At 37.1% G+C, this 25,872-nt stretch overlaps 1 protein-coding gene across 2 annotated transcripts; it reads right to left on the bottom strand.

The window, feature by feature from the left end:
• Positions 1-7,997: 7,997 nt before the first annotated feature.
• LOC121422525 (serine hydroxymethyltransferase-like) lies at positions 7,998-24,785 on the bottom strand. 2 transcript variants are annotated; one of them, XM_041617658.1, is made up of 8 exons: positions 24,637-24,785; positions 17,839-18,118; positions 17,093-17,451; positions 12,181-12,393; positions 11,443-11,556; positions 10,216-10,338; positions 8,920-9,147; positions 7,998-8,533 (listed from the first exon to the last, which is right to left on the bottom strand). In XM_041617658.1, the coding sequence occupies exons 1-8, from the start codon at positions 24,677-24,679 to the stop codon at positions 8,364-8,366; spliced, it is 1,530 nt and encodes a 509-aa protein (XP_041473592.1). In that variant the 5' UTR covers positions 24,680-24,785; the 3' UTR covers positions 7,998-8,363. The 2 variants fall into 2 exon arrangements, with proteins under 2 accessions (XP_041473592.1, XP_041473593.1); XM_041617659.1 differs by lacking the exon at positions 24,637-24,785 and adding an exon at positions 20,730-20,823.
• Between the last annotated feature and the right edge of the window lie 1,087 nt (positions 24,786-25,872).

The raw sequence follows: 25,872 nt of genomic DNA, 5'->3' as shown, positions 1-25,872 counted from the left end.
CTTCTGCTATTTAACTTTTTATTCAACTTCTCACTATCATCGTCTTCCTTTTTTCTTTCTCTCATTTTCATTTATATTCATGTTCTTCCTCTTTTCCCTTTTCATCGTCTTCCTCCTCTCCTTCATCATCATCTGCTTTCTTATCTTTTAATTCTTCTTCCTCCTCTTCTTCCGTAGTTTCTCTCCTCATTCTACTTTTCATCCTCCTTCACTTTTCTTCTTACTTTTTCCTTATTCATCTATATTTCTTCACTATCTTTTTCTCTTCTCCTTTGATCTTTTCTTTTTCTCTTCTTTATCTTTTTCATTTTCTCCCTCTTCCTTTTCTTCTTCTCCTTCTTCTACCACTTCTCTTTTCTTTTCTTCTGCTTTCTTTCCATAATTTATCTCTTATGGAACTATTTATTCGTCGAATTTTTGTGTTGTTTCTTATCATAATACACATTCATACAATTATTTTCTTACGATTATCGTTGTACTATCTCTTAACGCATAACCAAAGTTCCATTTATATAGCCCAATCAACAAAAACAGGGTGTGAAATCACTATTATTCGCCACGTGCGGCCAAATCGTATATGGCGCCTCAATTTTCCTTGTATCACTTGGCGCCACAACACGCTGGTATCATTACATTGATGTGCAAAACAAATGAGACACCATCGCATCAACCTGCCTGCTGTACGTTCGCATATGTCATCGTACACACAAACACACATACACTCACTAAACACACTCGCTACGTAGCGACGTTCGCCAATCCATGCAAGGCATCCTGATACCACTCGCACCGATCCGTTGATTGAAAGCATATTGGATGCACATTTCTGCCAATGCACACTACCGATAGATCTTCGTCTACGGTAGATGAACATCAAATATTCCAAAATGGCGGCGCCTCTCTCATATCGTCGCTTCCTTCTGCTTGTGACAAATGTCTTTTCATTAAGTGCATATATAGGAATCATCATTGCTTTCGTTCTTTCTTCATCGTATGCTTCGGATACCAAGGATGTCGTAGGCTATAATCCTACAGGCCCACCTGAACTCCAATTTTGTACATTTTTCAACAACCGCGCACCGGAGGTTCAACCCGACTTAAAGAACTGTACTTGGTTCCGTGAAAACAGTTGCTGTAGACAGATCGAGATTGATGTCACATTTAAAAAGATGAAGTCCCTTCCTGGCGCCTCTAAACAATGCCAACGCTACATCAACTATATCATGTGTTATATATGTTCTCCTCATCAGTATCGATTCTATTTCCAGCAGCGCCTGACCGTTTGCGAGGAGTTCTGTGACGACCTCCTGGAACACTGTAAAACCGCCATGTTGAAAGGGAGTCCTATAGGGGACCTGTACACGCAAGGAAAAGACTTCTGTACGAGCAGGAGAATGGAAATTGGTAAATTGGAAGATGGAAAATGTTTTTATTTCAACGAGAGCATGTCGGACGTTCCAATAGGAAACAAAGCTGCAAGATTTGCGCCTAATTCATACATTTTTGTTTCGACGTTCTGGACAATTTTAATGAGCTACTCTTTCTGGAGATGAACTGGATTTTTCAATCACTTGCCAAAATTTTAATTCATATAGGCCCTATGCAAACAATATTGAGCTGCTGAATAGTTTCGTGTGGGAGCGTTTAATAACCATAATCATTACAAACGGCGACTTATGATTTGGTATAAGAGTAGGAAAATTATTCAAGACCAACTTCAACTTCATCATCTTCGGTCTCTGGATATAGAGTAGCTGTACATGAACATCCAATAACACCTATCTTTCCATCTCTGGCCTTTTTATTCGACATCTGGGATCTACATTCAACCTTCAAGCAGATTATCTTGAGAAGATACATAAAAGAATCTCTCTTCTGAGTCTACTTCACCTTCCTGATGTGTGCGAGGAATATATATAGCTTGGCATTTTAACTGGACAGTGTTGGTTACAGCCAGCATGGGATCATGAACTTGGGGCACAAAAATGATGATCCCTACTTCATGCTGTTTTTTAAGTATCCCCCATTTGATCTATTTAGATTCTGATATTCTGGACAGACTACATAAGAAATTGTAGTTTGTTTCTCCATTATTGAATACAAAAGAGTATTTCAACATATATTAGTATAAACATGTTTTCTATCCTATATATTATATATTTATTTGCTATGAATCAAGATATAGATCTCAAAGGAAAACAGAATTCATTATGCACTCCCTGTTGTCTACTATTTACAAAACGTCATTGCCCCCAATTCCCTCCTACAAACCTTTCCCTTTTTCCTTTCGTACTTTCTTTATTTCTCTCTCTCTCTTTCTACCTCTCCCCTTCCTCCCACTCCCTATCTCTTTATCTACACCTTCCTCTCCCATTCCCTCCCCCTTCCCTCTATTTTTCCTTTTTGTTTTTCCTGTTGATGTATGGAGTTTGAAAGGTCATCTCTTAAGTAAAAAGCAATAATTGCCAAAGGGTAGTTGTACTTATATTGAGAGCAATTGTATATATTGGATTACTTTTTGGTATACTAGATAAGTTCAATTTTCCATATGTAGTGTGGCTTTCTCACGTTATAAACATCTATGGCGGTGGAAAAATGTAAATTACAAAAATATTGTGCGTTTGTCCATTAAATTAAGTGTATTATATTTTGTATATACAGGAACTCGTCATGGCCAATGATTTTTTTTTTATAATTGCAAGAAAGACCATTTTCAAACATATAGATACCAAACTTAATGCAAATGTAAATATGATTACTTTATTATAACTTCATTCCTCTAATCAATGAATCAGAAATATGAACTTAAATCTATTAGATACTTGAAATTAAAATGTCACCTTGCAGAGTTAAAGGCTGAATTTGATAATCAAATCATATATCACTTTATGTAACATAAACCCTTAGTTTTACAAATTCTGAATTTTTACTGTACATGAAATTGTTAAAAACTAGAAAATAAATATTTGTTTTGACTACTTGAAAAGCTTCCATTCATTTCATATTTTCTTGACCTTATGTTTCAGATCATTTATATTAATCTTACCCTAACGCTTGTTTTTTTCACAATCGTCACATCGTAATCTATCCAAGTGCCCAAATTAACAATCTTCCAGCAAGTATCGGGTATGAAAATAGCAGTTTTTCATTGGCTATGAAACATCTTTGAGTGTTGAATTATAGTGCACATCTGGAGAATGACTTGTACCCGTCACCGTTTGTGGTAGTGAGGTACTGTGGCAGTGTTGTTACAACCCTTAAGACTGTTCTGTTGATTTTGACATGCTGTTGAAAATGGTGAAGACGATGTAGTTTTTTTAAGTTCAAAGATATGTTGTTTCTCTAAACTGGATATGTAGTCTTTGTAACATGCTACAGGGCCGTCACCAGCTTTTTTCTAGGGGGGTGCTTTTTATGAAAAAAAAAACACAAAAAACAACGTATTAACTCAATTTCATGCAGTTATATAGCCCGCCGGTCAGATCTTTTTCAAAAGAGCCCTCAAGTATCCCTACCCCCCCCCTCCGTTTTTTTTATTTTATTTTTTATTTTTTTGGTTCTGAAGGGGGGTGCGTTCGCACCCCCCCCCCCTGGCGACGGCCCTGTGCTATTGCTCCTATTGGCTTTACTGTTATTAGTGAGAGTGGTGAATAAGTATTTTTATGTTGTTAATAATAATATACAAATTTATAGAGTGCAGAAACTATTCCATAAAGAATATATTCTACTGTGCTTTATATGACTGCTCAAATGCTTGTTATTAATTAAATAGATGTGTTTTGAGCGTTGATTTGATTTAAAGTTGTTTACGGATGGTGCTTTCCTAACTTCCGGGGGTAAGCTTTTACAGAGCTTGGGGGCTACACAAGCAAATGCTCGATCACTTTGCATTACTTTTATTTTGAAGGATGGGATCTGTAAAAGCAGAGGATCTGTTGAACTGCGTTAATTGCGCCCATGATTAACCTAAAGACTTGCTGCTGCTGTTATTGTTGCTGGTGTATTTTGGGTCGTTTACCCAAATATTTTCTATAGCTGTCGATGGTGGTGCCAGAGATTTTGTTATTGATAATCAATTGTTGTTGGCAGAGGTGGTGGTAGAAGTGTAAGTAAGTGCGAACAAAAGCTTCTTTGTTGACATTAACCCAACAAACTCTTAAATTTAGAACTCGTCACCATGATCTAATAAAAAACAAGGTTCATAGCACACAAATATACATGAAGAAATTTTAATCTTCAAGAAAAATCATTACATCTGTATCACCTGATAGTCCAACAAATCAGGTAGTCTGACATAATTAGATTCCAATTTCAAACTGTATTACTTCAATCTCTCAATCTTATTATACAACAAACAGAATCCCAACAATTATGTGGAAATTTTGGCAAAGTAACATTACATTGAACAGTCAAAGTATAGGATATATAGTCTAGGCCCTACACTTGTCTTCCTATTTTACTTTGGGATTGAAAACCTAGTCGTACTAAGAATTACTTGAATGCTCCAGCACCTGATCAGCATAATGTTCTAAAGCTTAAAGGACAAGTCCACCCCAACAAAAACTTGATTTGAATAAAAAGAGAACAATTCGAAAGCATAACACTGAAAATTTCATCAAAATCGGATGCAAAATAAGAAAGTTATGGCATTTTAAAGTTTCGCTTCATTTCACAAAACAGTTATATGCACATCTTGGTCGGTATGCAAATGAGGGAACTGATGACATCACTCACTATTTCTTTTGTATTTTATTATATGAAATATTTTGATTTTCTCGTCATTGTCATGTGAAATGAAGTTTCATTCCTCCCTGAACACGTGGAATTCCATTATTTTAACATTTTGTGCTTCAGGCAAGGAGGTCCTAATCATCAAATTCGTAAAAATTGAAATATTGTATAATTCAAACAAAAAACAAAAGAAATAGTGAGTGACATCATCGACTCTCTCATTTGGATGTAACTGGCTCGTTCATATAACTATTTTGTTTAAAAAAAAGCGAAACATTGAAATATCATAACTTTCTCATTTTACATCAGATTTTGATGAAATTTTCAGCATTGTGCTTGTCTGATTTTTCTCTATTGATTCAAATCAACATTTTCTGATGTAGATTTGACCTTTAAGTAATAAAGGGGCTTTCACAATTTCTTGTGCAATCATTTGGTTACAATATGTGTTGCACAACGGTTGTCAGCAGTTGCACCATCAATTGTTAAATAAAGGGGGTTTATATACAGCACTTTGAAACATTTAGTGTATTAAGCACTAAAAATATTTCATATTATTATTCAACATTAAACATTACGAACTGACGACAAACTCTATAAAGATATCATGAGCTCAAAATATATTTGCCTTGCATATAATGAATAATTCAATTTAAATCAGATAAGCATAATCAGATATATAATCAGATAATTATGGAATGACATTGAGAACTTTGGTTTGTAACAAGGTCAAAGAAATTATGAGCACACAAAATTTACGAAAGCTACTTCATACATATGCAGAGGTTACATGAATGCATAAGAAAGGAAAAATCTGTCATTTCAGAATCTCATTTCAGTTTACAATTGTCTGTATATTGTTATAAGCTACTGAAATCCTTGTATCTGATTGGCCGAGAGCAAATTTGTAAGGGAAAATAACTATTTGTTTCATGAATTGCTCCCCTACAGAATTGTACACAAGAAGATGATTATGGCCCGTACTCTGAAGTCAGGTTGAACTTAAACTCGGGTTTAAAGTTGTGGTTAAAGTATGGAAAGCCAATTATGACATAAATCACTAACAGTAGAGATACAATATTTCAGCTCATTTGGCTCTCAAATCATTCATAATTGTCTAGGAAGTATAAATAGATGACTGTCTTCACCATCCATGAATCAGAGAAGAGCACCATAAACGTAAGAAACATACAAATTCATAAAAATTTTGGCACAGAGTTAGATCATGGTCAAAGTTAAACCTGATTCCAGAATACCGCCATTGAATCTGAAAGAGAAGACTGCAAATTCAGTTTGTAAACTATACGGCCCGAATTCACAAAGGTGGTTTTGAAAACCCACGGTTGAGTCCATGGTTTATGCAGATTTCGCGTATAAATTACGCTTAATTTAGCGCGTATCGGGTGCGTGTATAAAACATGTCCAATGCTGATGCGCGCTTTTGTCACAGTGCGCCAAATTGATGCCTGTTACCATGGTTAAATACGCTATTTTATTCATGAGTCCACTGTTTTTATTCATGAGTCCACTCTTCAAACAGTGGACTCATGAATAAAATAGCGTATATAACCATGGTAACAGGCGTCACTTTGGCGCACTGTGACAAAAGCGCGCATCAGCATTGGACACATTTTATACACGCGCCCGATACGCGCTAAGTTAAGCGTAATTTATACAGAAAATCTACATAAACCATGGACTCAACCGTGGGTTTTCAAAACCACCTTTGTGAATTCGGGCCATTATGTTTCCAGGATACACATACAATACAGTACACGTAGTAGAATAGTTCATGTTTAGTGATGTCTTTAACTCTTTGTGTGCTGAACCCTTTGGCTGAACCCCTCTGTGCTGGATTATTTTCAGGCAGGGAAACGATGCATTGTTTGAGCGTAAAATCAAAGTTCGCGTGGAACCAACTATGCATATCGCATGGAAAGTGTTAAGCCAATATTTTATGTCTAAATGGAGACCATACTGCAAAATAGAATTAAGTAAATGTCAATAGAAAGTTGGAATGAATCTTGCACATTCTTGCAAATTTAATTTGAATCACATATCTACATGTATTCACAATATACACATGGAAGACATTTGGTGCATGAATATGAGATATCGATTGCATTGGAACCCACTTTATGACATCAAAGCATTAATACCTCAGTCGCGTTTGCTCTACGGCGGTCAAAAACAGCCATTTTTCATTATTATTCAAACCACTATATGAAGTGAGTACAAAAATTGTAAAACAGCTGTTTTTTTACTCGCCCTGCTGCTGCCATAGAGCAAATGTGACTAGGGTATAAGGTATCCAATTTATTGTAAAATAAAAATAATATTGGATTAATGAATAAGAAAGAAAACTGAAAAATAAATAAACTATCAGAAACATTGCCTATTAACATCAAGACATTAATTAAAAGAAAAAAAGGCATTGTCAAGCCTTAACTACATATTTACAAGTATACATGATGATTTCCACATGATTGCAACATCACAATAAAAAACAAAAATATAACTTAAACTTTTCCCCATAAGAGTCAGTTTTTTTATACATAAGGTATACATAAAATATGTGTAATTCAAACCTCAAAGTTTATTACTTAAATATCAATTCTGGCCATCCTAGGATATCTGACATACTCAGGGCTAAACGAGATGTAAGCTGGCACAAGACCACAAAACTTCTTTACAATATACTTTCAACTAACGATTTAAATACCATCTTGTGTCAAATATCCTGAATTGTATCTCCTTGAGTATAATGAATACCTGCTCATCATTAATAAAAAGAATTCAGATGCCATTTTGTGTTGAGAAAGCTTAAATACCCTTTTCAGGACTCTTCTACATCATGTAAAAGGTGCTCCAAAAAATTGTTAGCCTCATTTGCTCCTCTGGTGAACAGTAAATATCCATAAACTAAGCTACCACTTTGCACATCCATTCCCCCCCCCCCTCCAGCTGAAAATCAATATTTTGCTAAGGAAATCAGTATTTTCAAGAAAATACAAAGGACAACATATAAAACTGAAACTTAAAATCATCAGTTTTTCTTCTCATTTTTCATTACTACTCTAAATACTGAAAATCAGTACAAGTTCACAGCTCTGTCACTGATATCTCTAGTAATAGGGTATTGAAATCATTGCAAATAGCCGAGACCTTGTCAGTCAAAATCAAAAGGTCATAAACCGCTTATTGATGTAATTTAGTTGCAAATACACATGAATCTTTGAGATGTGTATTATGCAACTAAAAAAGGCAGTGACAATGGACAGAAATGCATTGAAATAGCTAGATTACATAGCACAAGTCATATTTCAGATTACAACATTCACCAAACAGAAGAATGTCATGAGATTGTTGCACTTTCTTGGCTTAAATCACTTGTCACTGGTGGGGAAGACAAATTTCAGAAGAATACTATAAAACAAAGTCCCAACATAATACACCATGACATGCTTCTAAGGTGTTATCTATTGATGAAATGCAATTTCAAAGTGAACACTAGTTCAAGGAGTCCTCTAGTCTTACAAATAAGCATGCAACTGCTTATCAAAGACTGCACTGTAAAGCACCCATGGTCGATTGGTCCAAAGAACTTGGTCGATAAAAGCTTGATAAATGCTTTACAACACTTCATGACCCGGTAATGGGAAGCTTTCAGCGAAAGACTCAACCTCCGTTTCCAGGGCAGCGAGTTTGGATTGGAAGTCTGAATTGGTTGTGACGTACGTCTTGAAATCTCGCAGCAAAGTTCCAGAACAGTTCTTATTTGCCTCTGCAGTTAATTTCAAACCTGCACAATAAAAAAAAAAACAAATTTTCAAAGGTCAATATGGCTAACATCTTTGTTAATTAAAAAAAAATGCAAATTTTCGAAATTCAATGTGGCCAACATTTTTGTTAATCAGAGTTTGGGATATAGAGGGCATAGCTGTTTCTGATCTTTTTAGAACATAATCATTGCAATGGAAAGACGCAACACAATGGAGATATCAATATAAAAGAAATTCATGAATTACTTAAATTATGGTAATGTGACACTCATATCACCTCAGTACTGCTTTGACTATTAAAAATAAGGCAATGACACAATAGATCTTGAAATCTTGTTCATCATCAATCAGATACAAACAATCAACGTTATCTCTGAAAATGATTTTGTAATGACACATTACTCACCCCTGTCCATGAAATCCACCACCCTCATAAAGTCGTCAACCTTGAAGTTCCTGGAAGTGAGGGCCGGGGTACCAATCCTCAGACCGCCTGGCTTGAGGGCGCTCTTGTCTCCCGGACACGTGTTCTTATTCAGAACGATTCCGACACGCTCAAGGACGAACTCGCCACGAGCACCGTCCAGTCCAAGGGGTCGTAGGTCAAGGAGTAGAAGATGTGTGTCGGTTCCGCCTGCAGAAAAACAAGATACTCTCATAACTAATAGACCAGTTCGTAGTTACTTCATGGACAATTTTGGTCAAATGACCTTTCATTTATTTCATTATGATAGGCAGATTTTAAAGCAAGATATTATGTTTGCATGCTTTACATAGCAGGATGAATAAACTGAATAGACCAAGTGACTATAATAGCACACCAGTAAACACTCCATGAAGGTATTTTTTTGTATTTCTACTTTGAATGCACATTATAGCATGCTGTACAATGTACTTGGCAAACTGAAAGACCAGTCGTTCGTCACAGTGGACGCATTGTTGTTCTTTGTGGATGTGAATGAGAAACACAATTCAAAAGAATATATCAATAATCAGGACATAAAAGTTGGTGCTTATCTCATTGATTTTAAACCATCTTGTGAATTTAGTACCAATGACCTTTCTCTGATCATGCGCAGAATCTTCTGATCATGCGCAGAATGGAACTACGAACTGGCTTATTGGCATGGGATAAGAAAATTCTGGTTATCCTCAGCCATTAGTTGAGTTGGTATTCTTTTCATTTTTATGTGCATCCCATACTCTTCTGTTATTGTATTTTGCATATTGCATTCTTGGTTTCTCCGGGTAAAATACCACATGGCAGAAGCAAGCGGAGGATGACAGCAGGAGGGCGAGGGTGGGTGGAAGACACAAGCAATGAATCGTGCAAAGCAGAGGGAGGGGCAAGGACGATTGCCATCAGTTTGATGTTAATCGGGTCATCCCTGTCCAAGGTGGACAAAACAGCCTTAGTTAATCCATGGCCACCAAGGTCATGCTCTTCTTCAGATGGCTTAATAATTGGCTCACCACTCCCTAACTGGCCTAAGGTATTTTCAGGTGACTTTTTAAATATTTCCCATTTGTGCTCCCATATAAGCATGTGCCCGTTTGAAAGTGACCTTGCCTGCCCTAAATATATTCAAATTTGATTTTAAAGAGTACAACTGGATTTCAAACTTTGGACTTATGACTGACTTTTAAATTTTCTTGGGAGTGTAATAAATGAAATTAAGTGACAAGCGACACAGAAACGAACCTGAACAAATAGTGTAACCTCTCTTCATCAACTCCGCAGCCATGGCTTGCGCATTGGCCACAACATCCCGGGCATACTGCTTGAACTCTGGTTGTGAAGCCTGCAAGAGTGCAACACCAACGCCTGAATACCACAAAAGACAAGAGAGATAATGAAAAAGACAACACACACACTTATACTTCTGTTTGTTGCGTGGACGAAGATAATGTAAATGCTTTCATTGAGTGTAATCTAAAGAGATTCTTTTACTATTTGACAACAATAGATAAGTTTGAATACAATGTCGACCTTCAAATAACAGAATTGCATTTACCAATAAAGCTCAAAAGGAAACCGGATTAGGTTTGTTTTTTGCAGTTGCTTTTTGGTCCATTTATAAATATATACTTATAAGAAATAAAACAGGAAAAGATTGTCGAGAATTTGATTTGGAATATTTGTCTGAAAAAGAAATGTAAACATGTAATGTGATTTTGAATGTTAAATTATGTATATAATAAAGGCCCATGGTGTGCTTAATAAAAAAAAAACTTCTGTTGGAATTGAATGACACCTTCATATTCGACAATAGTTATCAATCAATATTTGTTTTATTCGTTTAAGACTACTTGTGGTAATCTCCTTTTTGATATACAGGATATAAACACTCATGACTTTGAGACACATAAAAAAGATAAAGATACATGTAGATGTAATAATTGATAAGCATAAGGTTCATGACCAAGAGAGCAGACAGTAAATTTGTACAGATACCAAAAAATGAATACATAAATGTGGTGATCACTGACGCAGACTACATGTATCAGTACACCACAAAAATATATTTTTTTACACCATTTTCAAACCCAAAATTGATAGCATAATCAAAATGCTGCAAATGATGAAATGTCTGGATCACGTTGTTGACAGTTCATCATTGAACCATGGCGTGTTTTCCTTCAGCAAGATATAAACCCACATGTGCTGCACTAAACCCAGGTGAGGTAATGGTAAAATGATAAATGGTAGTGATTTTATTTACCTGACTGCTAAGTAAGCGTGAATGCTTGTAAGCAGTAGGAAGAAATTGCTCGAATACTTGAGAGGCCGATCAAGGTAGCCAGGCTACGGCCTGGATAATGTTAATCAGGGCCTGCTGGAGAACAGTTTTCGGAACCAAAGGAGCTACCTTGGTAAAATACATTATTTTTATTAGTATTAATCAAAACTTTTAGAAAAGGGTCTTACCTCCGACAGCATGCATGTGTGGTCCCCCTTGAAGACCGGGGAAGACGGCTTCATTGATTGGTTTCTCAAGGTCATACATCACCTCTGTGCCATTCTTCAGAACCTTACGCACACCTGATACAAGAAATGAGTCAAGAAATTATCTCACTAGGTGATGGCCTAACCAAAGCGTCTTTACATTATTCACACTTCCCCTCCAAGCCTTGAAAATTCCTGAGTAGACATACTGATACTAGTGCACCTGTCTCGCACAGAGGTGATATTAACCCATTGCCAACTGGAACCGGGTTATACCTGTACAAAATCTATGAGAATGACAGAATTCAGTATTCAACGGATTAAGCATTTACAACAGTAGAAATAAAAGTCCCCTGCAACATTACTGATAAATACACATTTTCAAAAGATGACTCATGCCAAGGGTCATGAAGGGGAGAGGAGGTGCCCCCACCCCCATTAGTCAAGCACCTTGAGAATGTAATTTAGATGGAAAGTGCACTATCAATATAAATCTTGAGTATTATCTTTCTTATTCAGTGGGGGCACATAGGGGTATATACTATGGTACTAAAAAAGAGCTAAAATCTAGAATCATATGTTTACCGGTAATGAGATATAGCCAATTTTCAGAGTGTCTGTTTTTCACTAACAATGATGCGACATTGGTAACTGCAGCAAGTCCATTGAAACTGGACAAAAAGGTCACAAGTGGGTCAAGACTTTTAAAATTTGTATTACCTTTGCGATAGAAGATGATCCCTGATCGAGGTCCTCTAAGAGTCTTGTGTGTCGTGCTTGTAACGATGTCACAGTACTCGAAGGGGTTGGCTACGACTCCTGCAGCGACCAGACCGCTGACATGGGCCATATCAGCCATGAGGTAAGCATCGTTCTCAGCAGCAATCTCCTTGAATCTCTTGTAATCAAGATTCCTAGGATAACAGCTCATACCTAGTAAGAGAAAAATGACGAAAGGAGTGATAAATGATCTTTTGTCATCCAGTGCCAGTGGAAAAATAATTTGTTCTTTTCTGGAGCTGATTTGGGGATCTCAAGCACAATTTGCTACACGGTCTAAGTTACATTGGACCACAGGGGGGGGGATCAAATGCTCAAGGGATTGGAGGCATTTCGGGGCAAATTTGCTGAGATCCCTTGAGTAATATTTTCCCAGTCCAGCAACTGACCTGCAAAGAAAGAATATACTTTGGGTTGTAGTAGCACTCACTCTTATTGCGAGATTAGTAATCATAGCACAAATGATACCACCTGCATGCATAAGTGGCACGTGGCCTTTGAGTGCTTTACCAGGTAATTCAACTGGCTTATGTACTACAAATATCACCTGCACATGGCTCTTGACAGGTGAATATCTGAACAATTTAGCCAGCGTATGATGACGAACATCTACGTAACTTGTGGCAAGCCACTTCTTGATCCCTTATCGTCATATCAAGATGTGCGCAACAAGTCCGACAACCGGGTATTCGACTCCAAAGTTGTGTATCATTTGGGTGCATGTCAGACCCAAAATTACTCAAAATGATTAGATGTAAAAATCAAAAGCAAATTACGTTTTGAGCCCAAATTCACTTCATCGGCGACATGATTGTCAATTTTTTACATGATCACAAGGTCGACGGCCAAGGGAAGGGGCCTGGAGGACCCTTTCCGGCACTCTAGGCGACACCGCAATACTTACCCGTGTTAAGAAACTGAGACTCCACTCACGCGCATTTGGGCAGCCCTAGCTTAGAACTAAGCTTTCTTTCCGTAAAAAATCTTTATTCTTATGATTCAATAAATGTTAATGAATATATAATTACTCTTAAATCGGTACTCACCGGTTCTTTTCTTGAATTTTCTGCCAAATTCCCACGCTTCTGGCTTCAATTCTGCGATGGATTCTGTTGCCATAGACAGCTACACATGCAACTCTATTTATAAATGGAGCGCCCCTTACGAGAGTTGTTAATGCCGCGGAAAAATTGTTAGGCATTTTGGCCTGTGGTCAAGGCGTTCTTTTGTTCTATTTTTTTTATAGGTATGAGATCGAAATCACAGCGACTATTCACACTGTTCCATAATGATTCCGAAAGGAGGTGCAGCACCCCCCACCCACATGGGCGCAAATCCCAGGGGGACACTTCCCCCTAACCCAAAATAGTAGGGGCACATTATCAAATGTCCCCCTACTATTTTTGTTCTTTTATATATGATGGAAAGAAATAGGCCTACATCATTTAAATCGAAGTAAAACATGTATTTTGGACGAGACGACCTTCTTTTGGGGGTGATAAACCTTCTTTTTTTTTTGTTAGTTTGTTTTTGTTTTTTTTTGCCTGTTTTCCAGCCCCTGGTCCCCTACCTTAGATTTCCACCCTTGCCTCCCACTACTCTTGATATTGTTTGCGAATCTGTTTTGTAAATTAAAGGGGAATTTCACCCTGATAAAAAGATGATGAAAATATGAGAAAAGTCATTCCAAAATATCGATGAAGGTGTTATTTGACAAAAAATGGAGTTGATAGAATTTAGAATGCTTGATTTATTGTGACGTCTATAACGAGCAGTTGCTCTATCCTAAATATAAAATGCCCAAATTTCCCATTTTTAATGGTCCGTAACGACCCACTTTTTTCTTTTTGATAACAAGTATGAATTGATATAGGCCTACTAAAATGTACCATAAAAATCATTATCATGTATTTCTTGACATTTCATTTACTTTTTTACCATAATAATAGCTGCTTGCAAAGGCCTACGCCGTCACAAAAAAACCCGGGGGGCCGGGGCACTTACATTGACGAGTGGATACCATGCGCGACCAAAAAAAGGATGTCCTTTTCACGATAGGGCACGTTACCTACGTAACGTGATAAGGGTGTCAAAAACACAAAAATAACGAAAAAAGGGTATCTATTAATTCGCTAGGAAAACCGTCGTGTTTAGGGTCTAATTTGCGGGGATGATAAAACAAAATCAAAATGTTTTATAAAGGATGTCCTTTTTAATTGCTCCAACACTTCGTGTTTAGAGTCCGATTTGCGCGAGGTGTAGAAGGTGGGGTCGTACTAAACCAAATAAGGTAAAGCCGACGACCGAAGGACCCGTAACAATAAAACATTTCTGTACTTGTTTAGGGGTTCATTTCAGGGAATATTTGCCAAGAGTATCGTTTTGTTTCCAATACTTGTTAAGGGTAGGGTTTCACACGCCAATACTTGTTAAGGGGTGCATTTTCAGAATATGGAAATTACGTGTTTAGGGTGCTTTTCGAGACCCCATGGTCGCGCATGGTATCCACTCGTGAATGGAAGTGGCCCCCCCCCCCCCGGGCAAAAAAAAAATCTTACCTTTGAAAAAGATTGGTGGGGGATGGATTTTCCTCGAACGCATACCAATTTTTTTCTGCTATTTTCATAATAAACTTTAAATGAATTCAACTTTGCACTACATAATTTTTTCAAAGACAAAATAACAAAATTACATCTCGTCATCATCATCATCATCACCACTATCATTAGCATCACCATCATCATCACCACAACCGTCACCACAACCATCATCATCACCAAGATAATTTTCATCATCGTCATTGCCATCATCATCTTTTTTTTTCTTTATTTTTTCCCCATCCTTCTTTTTTTTTTCTTCCAATATTCCTCCTTTTTTTTAGAGCGGCACACCGTCATGCTCCCTCACTGATTATCCGCCTCTATATGCTTGGTGTTGTATAAATTGGCGGATACCTCATAAAATGAAATACTGAAGAGAAAATAAGGAAAGGGAAAAAGTAAGAAGAAAAAGAAGATGAGAAGAAAAAAAGAAAGCCAAACAAATGAAACAAAACAATGTCAAAATTTCGTAATAAAGTCTTCTACATGTACGTCAGTTTAATAATGATGTTTTCATTGAAATGAGAACAAAAAAAGAATTGAAACCATAGGCGGCGGAAGCGGGGACGTTCCCCCCTAAATTTGTTGTTGACCTTTTTTTTTTTTGCTTGTCAATTTATTTTCCTACGTCCCCCCTAAAATGTTTGGGTTGAGAGCCTTTTTTTTTGCTTGTCAAAATTTTTTAGGTTGTCCCCTCCTAAAATTTGGGGCTTCCGCCGCCAATGATTGAAACAGGACTACATTATAATATAGTGTAAAGAAATAGAGGGAAGCTCCGAGACAATAAAAAGGTTGAAAAAGAAAAAAATGTGAAAACACAAAGCTCTCACAACATGAGCATAATAACAAATAATAACAAATAAGCGAGGACAAGTAGCTGAGGGACCCCCCCCCAACTCTCTCTCTCTAGTTATCTATCTATCCGACTCGATTATATAAGAGAAGAATTTACTAATCAAAATATTATGAGCAAAAAGCACGAGCTGATATTTTTTATGAATATTCAAAACTGATAGAGAGACGCAATCGAATTATTCGATTGCGACAAAATTGATGATCTGAGAATTTATTGTTTTTAGGAATTCATTAAAAGCATAAAGTTGATCAGCATTAAAATATGGCAGGCGCAACGCATGAGCTAAAGCTTTATAGGCATACACCGATAAAAAATTTTAAGTATTTTTGGTAATCATGAAAAAAATTGATATTTCATGAAAGAAAGCTCAAATCCCGAGGAGGAATATTCTTATGAATTGACTTTAAAAAAACTGTGGTAAGCCCCATTTAATATTTGATTATAAGTCGAATAAAACAGTAAAAGCTGACAAACGTTCGCGTGATATTTGGCAACCTCCCCCCCCAAAAAAAAATAAATAAATAAATAAAAAATAAAAAAAAGATTGTCACTAAAAAAATGAAGGTAATTTTGACCCACGTAAAATTTGGCGAGCCCCCCCCCCAAAAAAAAAGGAAAAAAGGTTTTAACAAGCGAAAAAAGGTTTTAACAAGCAAAAAAAGGCTAAAAAGGAGAAAGAAGAGACAAGAATAATTATGAACGAAATATCCCCATTACAAATAATGCTGTGATCATCATAAGGGAGGGGTCGCATAACTAGTATGAACAACGTATTTAATTCCAAAATATTTACTACAAATCTCAATAGGGGGATCGGGCAGAAATGCTCACCCCCACCCCCACCCCCCCCCCCCCCCCGATCCGCCACTGATTCCAATCAATAATGACATTTATCTGCAATACTGATACTTTGGAATCAAGATACTGAAGATTGATACGCTTTACATAAATTATGAACGTCTGACAAAAAGATAATCTACCGATCACCTGACCGATCAGCTGACCAGTTCGCGTATCACTTCGGAGTTGATCACTCGTCGCAGCTGTGTGGAACGCTCACCGAAAATCAACAAAAAGGGCCTGAAATGTAAGTTTAATGATAATATATTTTAATTTGAACTACTTAATTAATACTTTTAATGTCTCCCCAACAAATGAAAGTCATATCACGTAACTCCAATTTGTATTAAGGCGTACATTTACCAAAGTCTTGGGTTGGAAATCAGAACAGCATTGTCTAACCCATATTTTTGGGTAATGTCGCCTATGAGGTCCATACATGTTAATGTTTGGACCTCATTGGTACTAGGAGTGCTTTCCGGTTTTATGATCTACCACAATAGACCAGCCTACAGGTACTTAGGGTTAAGGGAAAATTGTAGTTTGATAGACTCACCAGCAATGATCATTTGAGGACGGAACAATCGAGCATTCACAGCAAGGGCATCATAGTCAATGAGTCCAGTCTCCTGGTTCACCCTGTACGGCATGGATTCAAAGAACACCGAAGTGGCAGAAATCTTCTTCTTGGGCGTCATAAATCCGTGGGTAAGATGGCCGCCGTCCGGAAGATCAAGACCCATGATGCGCCCGTGAGGACCGATGACCCCGGTGTAGACGGCAAAGTTTGCTGGAGAGCCAGAGTAGGGCTGGACATTGACCCCCCATTCCTCCTCCTTTAGCCCAAAGGCTGCTAAAGCTCTCTTCTGGGTCAGACGCTCCATTTCATCAAAGAATTGGGTACCGCCATAGTATCTGGTTAGGGAAAACACGTGGGCTTTTAGTTACGGTACGGTATTCAGTCATCGAGATCAAAATATCTCATATTTTAATCAATAAAATACAAATTGACAAAAAATAAAATATAATTATCAAAATGATAGTGGAGCTCTTTACATGTACATACAGCTACATAACAATTCCAATCAATATGGATATAAATCACAAAAGAAAATATATTCAATATAAATTTTGGTTCCAACTGAAGCAAAGGGGGCCGGGGGAGGGTACTTACATACATGTTAATGGAATTCACTTCCCCCACCAAAAAAATAAATAAATAAAAAAAGAATCAAGCCTAAAATTGAATTAAGAAGAATTAAAATAAATATCCCTGGATTAATTTTACCAAGAGCTACCCACCTGTTTCCAGGGTAACCCTCGCAGTATTTATTTTGAAGGCAAGAACCGAGGGCCTCGAGGACGGCTCTGCTCGGAAAGTTCTCCGATGCAATCAACTCTAGGCCTTTCCTTTGACGTTCCTTCTCCTTCAAGATGATGGCATACATCTCGGGGTCATTCTCCTGTAAAGATTGGTGTCCAAACCAGCGGCTCCCGTCGCCATTGGCATTGATCACTGCCTTGGTGGTTCCATTGACCGCCCCATTGATGGTCCCATTCGCAGGTACAGTAGCCATTGCATCTGCAGAGGATAGGAAGAATATGAAAAGTTTCCTTCTTAGCAAGCAGCTCTGCAACATGAAGAAATGATGGCTCAAACAGCTAGGGGGATAAATGTACAATGTACCTGCTAGCTTCTCAGAAGTTACATGTGTCATGGAACTGCACATCCATGAAGTCACCATCTTCAGAATTAAGAATGTATGTAATCCTGGGTGCATACCTATGATTCCTCCCTGAAACCATTCAGGCATGAATCACAATGGCTATTGATTGTTCTACACAACCTGAGGGTCTGTCTGAAAGTTTGCCAGACATAGCAACAAGCAAACCAAATTCCAACAGGGAGGCCCATTTATGAGAAGTAGGCATCATTGCTCAGAAATAACATAGTTTTTACATTACTGTAATTACCAAAGCAGAGCTGTCAACAGAGCTAAAATTGAATTCCAGGGCCCCGTCTTACAAAGAGTTACGATTGATCCAATCAATCATAAATCCATCTGTGTCATAATTTCTACAGGAAGTTTGAAAATGCCCTTTGTAAACAAAGGAGTACACATCAAATTGTCAAGAAATCAATGAATTTATGGATATACATTCATATTTAGAGATTCTTTTGAACACAAACATGCATTTTACATGTTGACTTTGCTGGCTTTCCATAGTTGCGATTGATCGGATCAATCGCAACTCTTTGTAAGACAGGCACCTGATTACTACTACATGTAACCATATCACATAGACAAGGTGATGTACTCCAGTACCTTTAGCTGGAATTTGGGTCAGAAGATGCTGAAAATAATCTGAATGCAATGTCAGGCAAGTAATGGTGCTATAGGGGATAGCCACCCCTCCCCCCATCCAAATTAATTTCTAAAGTGATAAAATAAGTCTAAAGGAATAGGCCTTTGGGGGGAAAGAAACAACTATATGTAGGTGACTTGGTTTTATAACACCCTAATATTTTATATTACAAAATTTATCTTATTATTGGGGCCATCATATTCATATAACCACCCCCCCCCCTCCCAATTTAATAGGGCTGCTTTACCCCTATGCTTATGTCATTGGAATCCAGTTAGTAACCTTCAATGTAAAAGTAGGTCATGCTTGTCTTTAAAACAAACAATCCCAATTGCTACTCACCAACACAATGAACTCGTATTGATTTTTATATCTGTACGAAACCTGGTGCTCTATGTATGTACAAGTGTTATCAGAATCATACGATTCCATTCACATGTATACTGTACATGTACATGTAGGCAGGAGCGGCCCTAGGGTATTCTGATTGGGGGAAGGGGGGGGGGGCAAGATACCTTTTTTTCTTAATTGAATTACATAATACAGGGTAAGATGGATTTACACAACTTATATATCTCTCCTTTGTATCCTCTTCCATTTTTCTTCTCACTTTTTCCTCTTCCTTTTCCATTTATTATTATTATCTACTTTGAAATTAGCAAGGGCACAGTTGCCCCCACCCCTCCCCCCGACACATGTCATGACTAGGCTTGAAGGCTATGTGACAAATGTTACTAACATATTACAAATACCTTACATGTAATATGCAATTGTCAAAAACTAAAAATTCATAGGTTTTGTTCTCAATTCTATATCTAATAAACCCACTGTAACACTGAAGCGAAATTATATTAATGATACGGTAGACAATGTTAATGGAATCACTTTGAACTCTGCTTTTATCATAGTGCTAGTTGACAGCAGGTCACATAGGTGGAAGAATATAAAATCACAAGAACAATCAAAGGACAGATCATCATCACATGACTAATAGTTCTCAGCATACATGTAGGGGAGACCGGGGTATGTTGGAACATGGGGTAAGTTGAAACATTGTACTTTTCTTTAACGCCTGTAAAATAAATTTATGCAATATTGCCCACAATTTATTGCTATTAATAATACAACAGTGTTGAATCATTATTGCAATAAATTGAGGGCAGTATTGCATAAATTTATTTTACAGGCATTAAAGAAAAGTACAATGTTTCAACTTACCCCATGTTCCAACTAACCCCGGTCTCCCTATATAACTGTGAAAGGATTAAATGGGTGGATCTAAGGAAGGCTGACAACATTTCAGCATTTATATGAATTGTAAAGTGTAACCATATGGTAAAAATAATCAATTTTGTGGATTTTTACTAGCAAGACACAGTGCAATGAGATTGCAAATTGCAGAAGTGAGAGAGTGAGAGAGAGAGGGAGAGAGAAAGAGAAAGAATCCTACATGTAAACATTGCACTTCAATTCCTTTACATCATAACGCGATGCAATACATCACTGTTATTATCCTACACATTTGTTCAGTTGAACAATATAACATTGCTATAACTTAAAAATGAAATCCAAACCAGAATATGGTGCAATTATCTGAAGAAATAATGAAATAAAATACAATCACAAACTTCATACAGCTAACTTACAATCTACATATGTACATGTATGACATACCTAAATTAGATGCATATAATTTTCTTTGGAGGTAAGGTTACTCCTCCCCTTTCCCAGATTCTTTTAAAATCTTATCCAGATTATGGATATCGATGTAATAATGATAAAGATTGTGAATCTCTTGTCTAGAAAACAACAATACATGTACATACCAGTCACAAGCACTCTAGCACGACATTACTTGTTGATATCTGGCACTGGACTGAACTGAACTCACCTACAGGTAGCTCTTTCAGTGTTCAAACCAATAAGAGCTCATTTTCACACAGATGCATACATTCTGCATATATCCTGAGTCTGACACACACAGTGCAAAGTACTATGTACACATGGTATTTGCGTAATTCCTTGGGTAACCTTTTTCTCCACCCCCCCCCCCCCCCGGACTGCTAACTGGTGTATCATGACTTCAATTTTCATTCATTTTAAACTGATAAATAGCCCCCCCCAAAAAAAAAAAATACTACTACTACTAATAATAATAATTAAAAAATAATAAAATAAATGAATAATCAATTAATAAAAAAAATAAATTAATCAAAAATGCAAATCAATACTATTTAGGCCTATTCATCCATTTATCAAGAATCTATTTAGGCCTTTATTAATCAAGATATATATTACTACATTAAAAGTTTTAACTTACATTGAAATTCACTTTTTTAATGAGTCATAATATGTATTTAGGAAAGTATTAATTAATCATTCATTATTCATTTCATTCTATGTTTATTCAATATTCTTCTCTTATTTATTGATCTACTAGGTATTTTTTATCATTTCAATATCCATTTATTCATTCATTTATGTGTTTGTTTGTTTTGCTTTTTAATTATAGCTGTACTTAAGTTATTCATTCATTCAATCCTTCCTTTATATATTCATCTACCGGTATTCTAAATATTTGCAGTACGATTTGCACATTAAAACGGTACATGTATAGAGCTTAGATACATGTAGACTTTATGATAAAGGGTAATATTTTCATATATTATGGACACAACCAGTGGTCTACTGTACAATGTTGTAGAAAATTTACAAAATCTTGTTTTTAACTATTTTACTGTAGATTTAAATGGCATACAGGAAATCTGGATCCTCCCCCTTAAAAAGTAATAAAATACAATCATAAATGAATGAATGAATTGAAATAAAAATAGTAGGGATTATGATGATGATAACAATAACACTAATAATGATAATAATAATGAAAAATAATAATAATAACGTAATAATAATAAGAGTAATAAATAAAAACAAGAAAGAAAGAAAGGTCTATTAAAGAAAACAGAAATTAATAAAAGGAAGAGACAAATTAATAATCATCAAACAATAAAATATGTTTTCTTTTCTGGCAATATCCCCTCTCTCTCTAACAAACATTTACACTTGTCAGGGCCGTCACCAGCTTTTTTCTAGGGGGGGGGGTGCTTTTTATGAAAAAAAAACACAAAAACACAAAAAACAACGTATTAACTCAATTTCATGCAGTTATATAGCCCGCCGGCCAGAATGGATATAGAAAGTACATACTGGTCAACATGCCTATTGTTCCTCAATGCAGTTTCGGTGTCTGTGAAGGATACTGGCTTACCCCCCCCCTCCGTTTTTTTTTTTTGGTTCTGAAGGGGGTGCGTTCGCACCCTCCGCACCCCCCCTGGCGACAGCCCTGCATTTGTGTAGGTGTGATACTGTTGAACTCTTAATACAAGTGCCTTTTTTTCTTTGTACATGTACCTTAGTACTAGCACCATTCCTTAGATCTGTACATAGAGCTACATGTACATGTACATCATACCCCCATACATAATAATTGAAAGCCCACAAAAAATGTAGCTCACTAGACTCTCCTTTAAATTAGAAAAAAAAAATAAAGAATATAATTCAGTTTTGGGGCAAGGCATATGATGAATATCTATAGTAGGATCTGACTACCAAAAAATATCAAGTATGACTAGAACAAAAGAATATACCCCCCCCCCCTCAAAAAGAAAGCCAACCTCATAACACACAGGCTTACAGCCCTGGGATACTTCCCAAGGATAAGGTTATGTACATTAATGTACATGTAGCAACCTTGTACATTGGACGGGTGGGAACATGTTGATTGCTGTTGGCATTAATGGGGCCCTGGGAACAACTTTTGCTGATCCGACAACCCCCCCCCAAAAAAAAAAAAAAAAAATAGGCTTCACTGCAAAAAGAAGGTAATTTTGGTGCAAAGAAATTTGACGAGCAAAAAAAAAAAAAAAAAAAGGAAGGTCATTTTGCCACGTCTACCAGAATTCCAAGGGGCGCTGTCTATGGAGAATAACACATGCACCCCTAGCAACCCCTCCCCAGGGCCATGAGCATTAACTAACATATTCACACCTGCACTGAATACAGAGCTCTGTTACTTGTAAGGCATGCTGACACACAACACTAGATCTATAGTCTAGTGTCAGATTTTCGTTAGACATGTTTCAGCATAAGCAGGAATCATTGAGATTTACGATCTTTCTAAACAGGCACTCTAGCTTTAAGTTAACTAAGTTACGCTGCTCCACTTGACTACTTAAACACTTCATCTATAACTTACTTAAAAAAGTTAGAGTCTAACGTTACTCGTTAGTTAGTCTTAGTCCTTAGCCCGGGGGGCACGCGACCAGTGGTAGATATGTGCCGCAGGCAAGACAAAAATCGGGGGCTTTGGAATGAGCTTATTTTGTAAAAAGGAGGGTCTTCAGAACAGGCTTCGAAACTACAAATGATTTTTTTAAAAAGGGGGGTCCTTGGAATGGGTCACCTTCAACGTATGAGTGTGTATGCATCCCTATGGAACGGGCATACGTGCACGCAGCTAGCCCGTCAGCACAGGTGCGCTTGCACAGAGGTAGCAGAGGCATAACAAAAAATATGTGCAAAGCTTTGGAATGGATTAGGCCTACTTTCTTTTTTCTTGATAAGAAAATTCTAAATTGCTATGCTTTCTTTTTTTCTCTCAATAAGATGAAAATGCATATTGCTAAGCTTATGCTTTGGAATGGAAATTTAGGAGTACAAATGGAGGTCCTCTCCGTGGTACATACAGAATGCTACAGAAAGTCAGAATGCCCCTCGTCCAACCTTGGAAAACTTAAAAACTGATCCAGAGATGCCAAGTTAAAAAAATGTTATGCGTGAGATTTTCATGATTCGGCATCTCTGCGCGCGCGCGGCCAGTAATTACACTCGTATGTTGCGAAAAAGCGCGCGCGCGGCCAGTAATTACACTCGTACGTTGCGAAAAAGCGCGCGCATCAGATATGGGCTTCATTATGATATCGATCCATACTACAAAATACAAAACCATGCGGTTCATCGTATCACCTACTAGCTGTGCGCTGACCTTCGTCTCGCATGCCGGGCTAGACGCGAAAGCGGTCGTCCAGTCGTATAATCTAGCGAATAATGCTACTTTTTCTCTTTTTTTTCTGTTGGGTCCCGATGCGTGAGAAAAATAGGTGCCATGCGTGAGATCGTGAGACGGACCCTGAATGCGTGACTCTCACGCACAATGCGTGAGACTTGGTAGCTCTGCTGATCACTCTGATGAATGATACAATTACAAATTACAGGCTGTATTACTGGCTGCGCCTTTGGAGTCTAAATTTCTTCTAGATCTATCATCTAAGTTAGTATTAATGTAACCTTAGATCTTCATCTTGTTGTAGTAGGCCACATCCAGATAACGTTAACATTTTTTTTCAATTTCAGTAATATCACTCGCACAATAATCCGTATTTTAACACTAACTTCGTAATCGTAAGTCAGATCTAACGTTAGACTAAGAAATTAATCTAAAGCGTAAAGTTAGGCCTAAGTACAAGTTAGATCTACACCCGATCTGCACACACATTCAAATGCATTCCAGAATCCAGGGCATATGACCACATCATTCATGTCAATTGTCATCACATCACTCTCTTCCGTCTCAGCTAAAAACAAAACTCAAGTCTAAACAACCATGACAATGACATGTCATGCTAATAAGAGCTACGCAGAATTGCAGAAAGTAAATATACTCCTCAGCCTCACCTCCATTATTCATCTTTGCTTTCTTCTCTACGGGTGAATCCATTTTAGAGTTAGACACTGCTTTACCTCTCTGTCTCAGTCTTACTTTTAGGTCTACTCGATTTCAACTCGCAGGTGATCTTAGCTTGTAGTTGTACGATCGTAAACAAAACAAGAAAAGCCGGCCTTTGACGATGGCGCGGCAAAATCAACGAGGCGCGCGCTTTTTTTAGTTGAAATAAGACTGGTATTTAGCCTTTGTTTGGACTTACTAGTGTCGCTTGTTGAATGATGTGACAACTGAAAAATGATCCCAGTCTTTACACTTGCTATTGATCTCGTCAATCAAACAAGTGATCACGGAGCTAAGGAGGGAGCAAACTCCACGGTTTAATTTAAAAATAATAATAAAATAAAATAGGTCTTTAGCTTATTATCGAGTGGAAAGCTTTCGAAAGTAGGGCCATATTAATATAACTATTCAATTCAATTTATTTTTCATTCTTCAACATAATACAAAGAAGTACAAGATAAATTGATTCAATTTAAACAAAATCATGAACAAGATTCAACATTGAAAAGATGGTATGATTACATATTCAATAAGTGATTCAAATATAAATTAACATGCATGTAAAATTTAAATCAATAAAATCATTATAATATATAACTAGGAGCCAAACAAAGGCCCTAAGTCAAAAATAAGATAACGGTAAAATAGACGCTCTGATCACCGTCAAGACCAAAAACTTATTTATTTTGAAAAATGTCATACGTGGTCTTTTTGTCATGAGGAGGAGCAAAACATTTATCCTTTTTATTTTTTCTATAGAAAAAAGAAAAACCTTCGATCTACTGATTGTGCTAACTTAATTGGCCTAACTTCCTGATCTTGGAATTTGTAGACGGGAAAGGGGCGACTGATGGTCGCATCATGTTTCACAAATGATGGTGCCGCCCCCCCCAAAAAAAAATACAGAAAAGGTCCATCGTACGTGCTGCACCAGTGGCTTAACAGGCGGGGCGGGTGGCTGCCCTCCCCCTGGCGGATGTCACCGGTAAAATTTAAAAAAAAACCTGGAAAAGGAGAAAAGAGAGTGAGAAAGAAAGGGAAAGGGGGGAAAGTGAAAATAAAACTCTAAAAAAAATGGAAAGCGGGAAAAGGAACGAGAGAAGAACATGTGAGACAGAACAAACCATTCCGAAATAGCTGCCCTAAATACATTAGCATGATTAAGAAAGGGAAAATGGCAAACA

Source organism: Lytechinus variegatus, chromosome 10 (genome assembly GCF_018143015.1).
Source record: "Lytechinus variegatus isolate NC3 chromosome 10, Lvar_3.0, whole genome shotgun sequence".
In the NCBI taxonomy this organism is placed as follows: Eukaryota; Metazoa; Echinodermata; class Echinoidea; order Temnopleuroida; family Toxopneustidae; genus Lytechinus; species Lytechinus variegatus.
Note: the sequence above shows the minus strand (reverse complement) of the source record. Positions and strands in the feature narration are given on the sequence as shown.

Excerpts from the sequence above, each read along its gene's own strand:
- LOC121422525 (XM_041617658.1), bottom strand. The coding sequence starts at position 24,679 with ATGGATTCACCCGTAGAGAAGAAAGCAAAGATGAATAATGGAG. Across the intron at positions 10,339-11,442 it reads ACACATGCATGCTGTCGGAG|GCGTTGGTGTTGCACTCTTG; the intron begins GTAAGACCCTTT and ends TGTGGTATTCAG. Across the intron at positions 8,534-8,919 it reads GGTGGATTTCATGGACAGGG|GTTTGAAATTAACTGCAGAG; the intron begins GTGAGTAATGTG and ends TTTATTGTGCAG.